General features: G+C 45.6%; 1 protein-coding gene across 1 annotated transcript in view; it reads right to left on the bottom strand.

Annotated features, from left to right (window-relative positions):
- The window catches only part of plekhg4 (pleckstrin homology domain containing, family G (with RhoGef domain) member 4), a gene marked incomplete at its 5' end in the record, with an annotated part of 12537 nt that overhangs the window by 7470 nt on the left and 2567 nt on the right, over positions 1–2500 (bottom strand). The window contains 3 exon segments of the mRNA XM_084541861.1: positions 485–734; positions 2375–2440; positions 2442–2494. Coding sequence (XP_084397987.1) covers positions 485–734; positions 2375–2440; positions 2442–2494 — 369 coding nt within the window.

Below are 2500 nucleotides of genomic sequence, written 5' to 3'. Positions count from 1 at the left end.
TCAGGGTGTGTGTGTGTCAGGGGGTGTGTGTGTGTCAGGGTGTGTGTGTGTCAGGGTGTGTGTGTCAGGAGGTGTGTGTGTGTCAGGGTGTGTGTCAGGGTGTGTGTGTCAGGGTGTGTGTGTCAGGGGGTGTGTGTGTCAGGGTGTGTGTGTCAGGAGGTGTGTGTGTGTCAGGGTGTGTGTCAAGGTGTGTGTGTCAGGGTGTGTGTGTGTCAGGGTGTGTGTGTGTGTCAGGGGGTGTGTGTGTCAGGGTGTGTGTGTGTCAGGGTGTGTGTGTTAGGGGGTGTGTGTGTCAGGGGGTGTGTCAGGGTGTGTGTGTCAGGGGGTGTGTGTGTCAGGGGGTGTGTCAGGGTGTGTGTGTCAGGGTGTGTGTCAGGGTGTGTGTGTGTGTCAGGGTGTGTGTGTGTTAGGGGGTGTGTGTCAGGGGGTGTGTGTCAGGGTGTGTGTGTGTGTGTCAGGGGGTGTGTGTCAGCGTGGGACGTACATGTCTCAGGAAGCAGTGGGACACCCTCAGCGGGTGCTTCCAACAGGCCTCCAGCTCTCTGAGGAAGAACTGACTGTGGAAGTCCAGGAGTTTCTCCAGGTTCCCAAAGACGACGGAACGTTTGCCCCTCAGGTCCTGAGGAACGTCGGCCCGGTCCATCTCTGGGAAGTAGTGATGGAGAACGTAGCGCAGGGAGCGGACGTACTCCTGCTCCGTGGTGACCATCTCCTCCACGATGTGCCTCAGCTTACTGCACACATGAACACACACACATATACACACATGTACATGAACACATGAACACACACACACATATACACACATGTACATGAACACATGAACACACACACATATACACACATGTACATGAACACATGAACACACACACACATATACACACATGTACATGAACACATGAACACACACACATATACACACATGTACATGAACACATGAACACACACACATATACACACATGTACATGAACACATGAACACACACACATATACACACATGTACATGAACACATGAACACACACACATATACACACATGTACATGAACACATGAACACACACACATATACACACATGTACATGAACACATGAACACACACACACATATACACACATGTACATGAACACATGAACACACACACATATACACACATGTACATGAACACATGAACACACACACACACATATACACACATGTACATGAACACATGAACACACACACATATACACACATGTACATGAACACACACACATATACACACATGTACATGAACACATGAACACACACACACATATACACACATGTACATGAACACATGAACACACACACATATACACACATGTACATGAACACACACACATATACACACATGTACATGAACACATGAACACACACACATATACACACATGTACATGAACACATGAACACACACACATATACACACATGTACATGAACACATGAACACACACACATATACACACATGTACATGAACACATGAACACACACACACATATACACACATGTACATGAACACATGAACACACACACATATACACACATGTACATGAACACACACACATATACACACATGTACATGAACACATGAACACACACACACATATACACACATGTACATGAACACATGAACACACACACACATATACACACATGTACATGAACACACACACATATACACACATGTACATGAACACATGAACACACACAACACACATATACACACATGTACATGAACACATGAACACACACACATATACACACATGTACATGAACACATGAACACACACACATATACACACATGTACATGAACACATGAACACACACACATATACACACATGTACATGAACACATGAACACACACACACATATACACACATGTACATGAACACATGAACACACACACACATATACACACATGTACATGAACACACACACATATACACACATGTACATGAACACATGAACACACACACACATATACACACATGTACATGAACACATGAACACACACACACATATACACACATGTACATGAACACACACACATATACACACATGTACATGAACACATGAACACACACACACACATATACACACATGTACATGAACACATGAACACAGGCACACACATATACACACATGTACATGAACACATGAACACACACACACACATATACACACAGTACATACATGAACACATGAACACACACACATATACACACATGTACATGAACACATGAACACCACACACACATACACACATGTACATGACACATGAACACACACACATATACACACATGTACATGAACACATGAACACATGTGAGTCCCAGACCCAGAGACGTCTCACCTTCCTCTGGGCCGGTGGTCTGCTGCGGGGGTCCTGGGGGTCCCGGGGTCCCGGGCTGTGCTGTCCCTGTCCCGTCCAGCCGTGGAGAGGCGTCCTGGGGAAGAGGGTGTGGTCGGCCGCCTCGGT

The sequence above is a fragment of the Chelon labrosus genome, assembly GCF_963514085.1.
Source record: "Chelon labrosus genome assembly, chromosome: 3".
NCBI classification, from domain to species: Eukaryota; Metazoa; Chordata; class Actinopteri; order Mugiliformes; family Mugilidae; genus Chelon; species Chelon labrosus.
This window is presented reverse-complemented; position numbering and strand designations above follow the sequence as displayed.